Below are 838 nucleotides of genomic sequence, written 5' to 3'. Positions count from 1 at the left end.
AGATCTTTTTCTTCTCTGTTTTTCTTTCCATCAGAAAAGCTTTTAGTGTGCAAAATGTCGACCGCTTGGGTTTCTTCTCCCAGCGGGCTGGGATGCACCCACCTCCCTGCTGCAGGAGGGGGGGCTTGGGAAAGCTAAAAATCACCGGAGAAACCAGCACCGTGACCTCCACGTCCATCTCTCTTGTGACACCCCCCGTGTCCCCACCAGACCCGTGGCGGGGTGTGTGCTCGTCCGGCCCGTGGGTGAGCCCTTCCCTGCAGGACCGCTGCCTGCCCGCCCGGGAAGGGAGGAGGAGGAGGAAAGCCCAAAGGTATTTGGTCACTAGCGTGATGAGTTCCCGCTGGTTCTCAGCCCGTCACAACCAGAGGAGGTCTGCGAGGCTGCGGGGAGAGCGGGGCAGCAAGCGGAGGTGTTAGAGGTTGTCGTACATGCGCAGCGTCTTCTCCAGCTGCTGGCTGACGCGCTGGTAGAAGATGATCTGCTGCTTCAGGTAGGACTGCATCATCCTCTTGAAGTCGGCCACGCGCCGCTCGTGGAAGTGGTTCATCTCGGCCTGCAGGGCGAAGCCCACCACGCGGCAGCGCTTGCGGATCCCGTCCGCCTCCTCCTGGTCCATCCTGCCCTCGTCGCTCATCCGCTGGCTCTCCTCCCGAAGGCGCCTGCGGGGCAGAGGACAGCGTGAGAGGCCGATGCAGCCGTGCGATCCCCCTGCCCCTGGGACGGGGGATCCCTGGCCAGCACATGAATAAGGGAATCTGCGTGCTCCTGGGCTGTCATCACCCCTCGCCCATCAATCCCAACCCCTCTCCTTGAGGAGCCTTTTCCCTCTGAATTC

The 838-nt window shown here is 61.9% G+C and overlaps 1 protein-coding gene across 1 annotated transcript in view; it reads right to left on the bottom strand.

Moving 5' to 3' along the window:
• Window positions 1–415: 415 nt before the first annotated feature.
• The window catches only part of SNX33 (sorting nexin 33), a 3,968-nt gene continuing 3,545 nt past the window's right edge, over window positions 416–838 (bottom strand). The window contains 1 exon segment of the mRNA XM_010018244.1: window positions 416–649. Coding sequence (XP_010016546.1) covers window positions 416–649 — 234 coding nt within the window.

This window comes from Nestor notabilis, unplaced genomic scaffold, assembly GCF_000696875.1.
Source record: "Nestor notabilis isolate BGI_N333 unplaced genomic scaffold, ASM69687v1 scaffold17057, whole genome shotgun sequence".
NCBI lineage: Eukaryota > Metazoa > Chordata > Aves > Psittaciformes > Psittacidae > Nestor > Nestor notabilis.
Note: the sequence above shows the minus strand (reverse complement) of the source record. Positions and strands in the feature narration are given on the sequence as shown.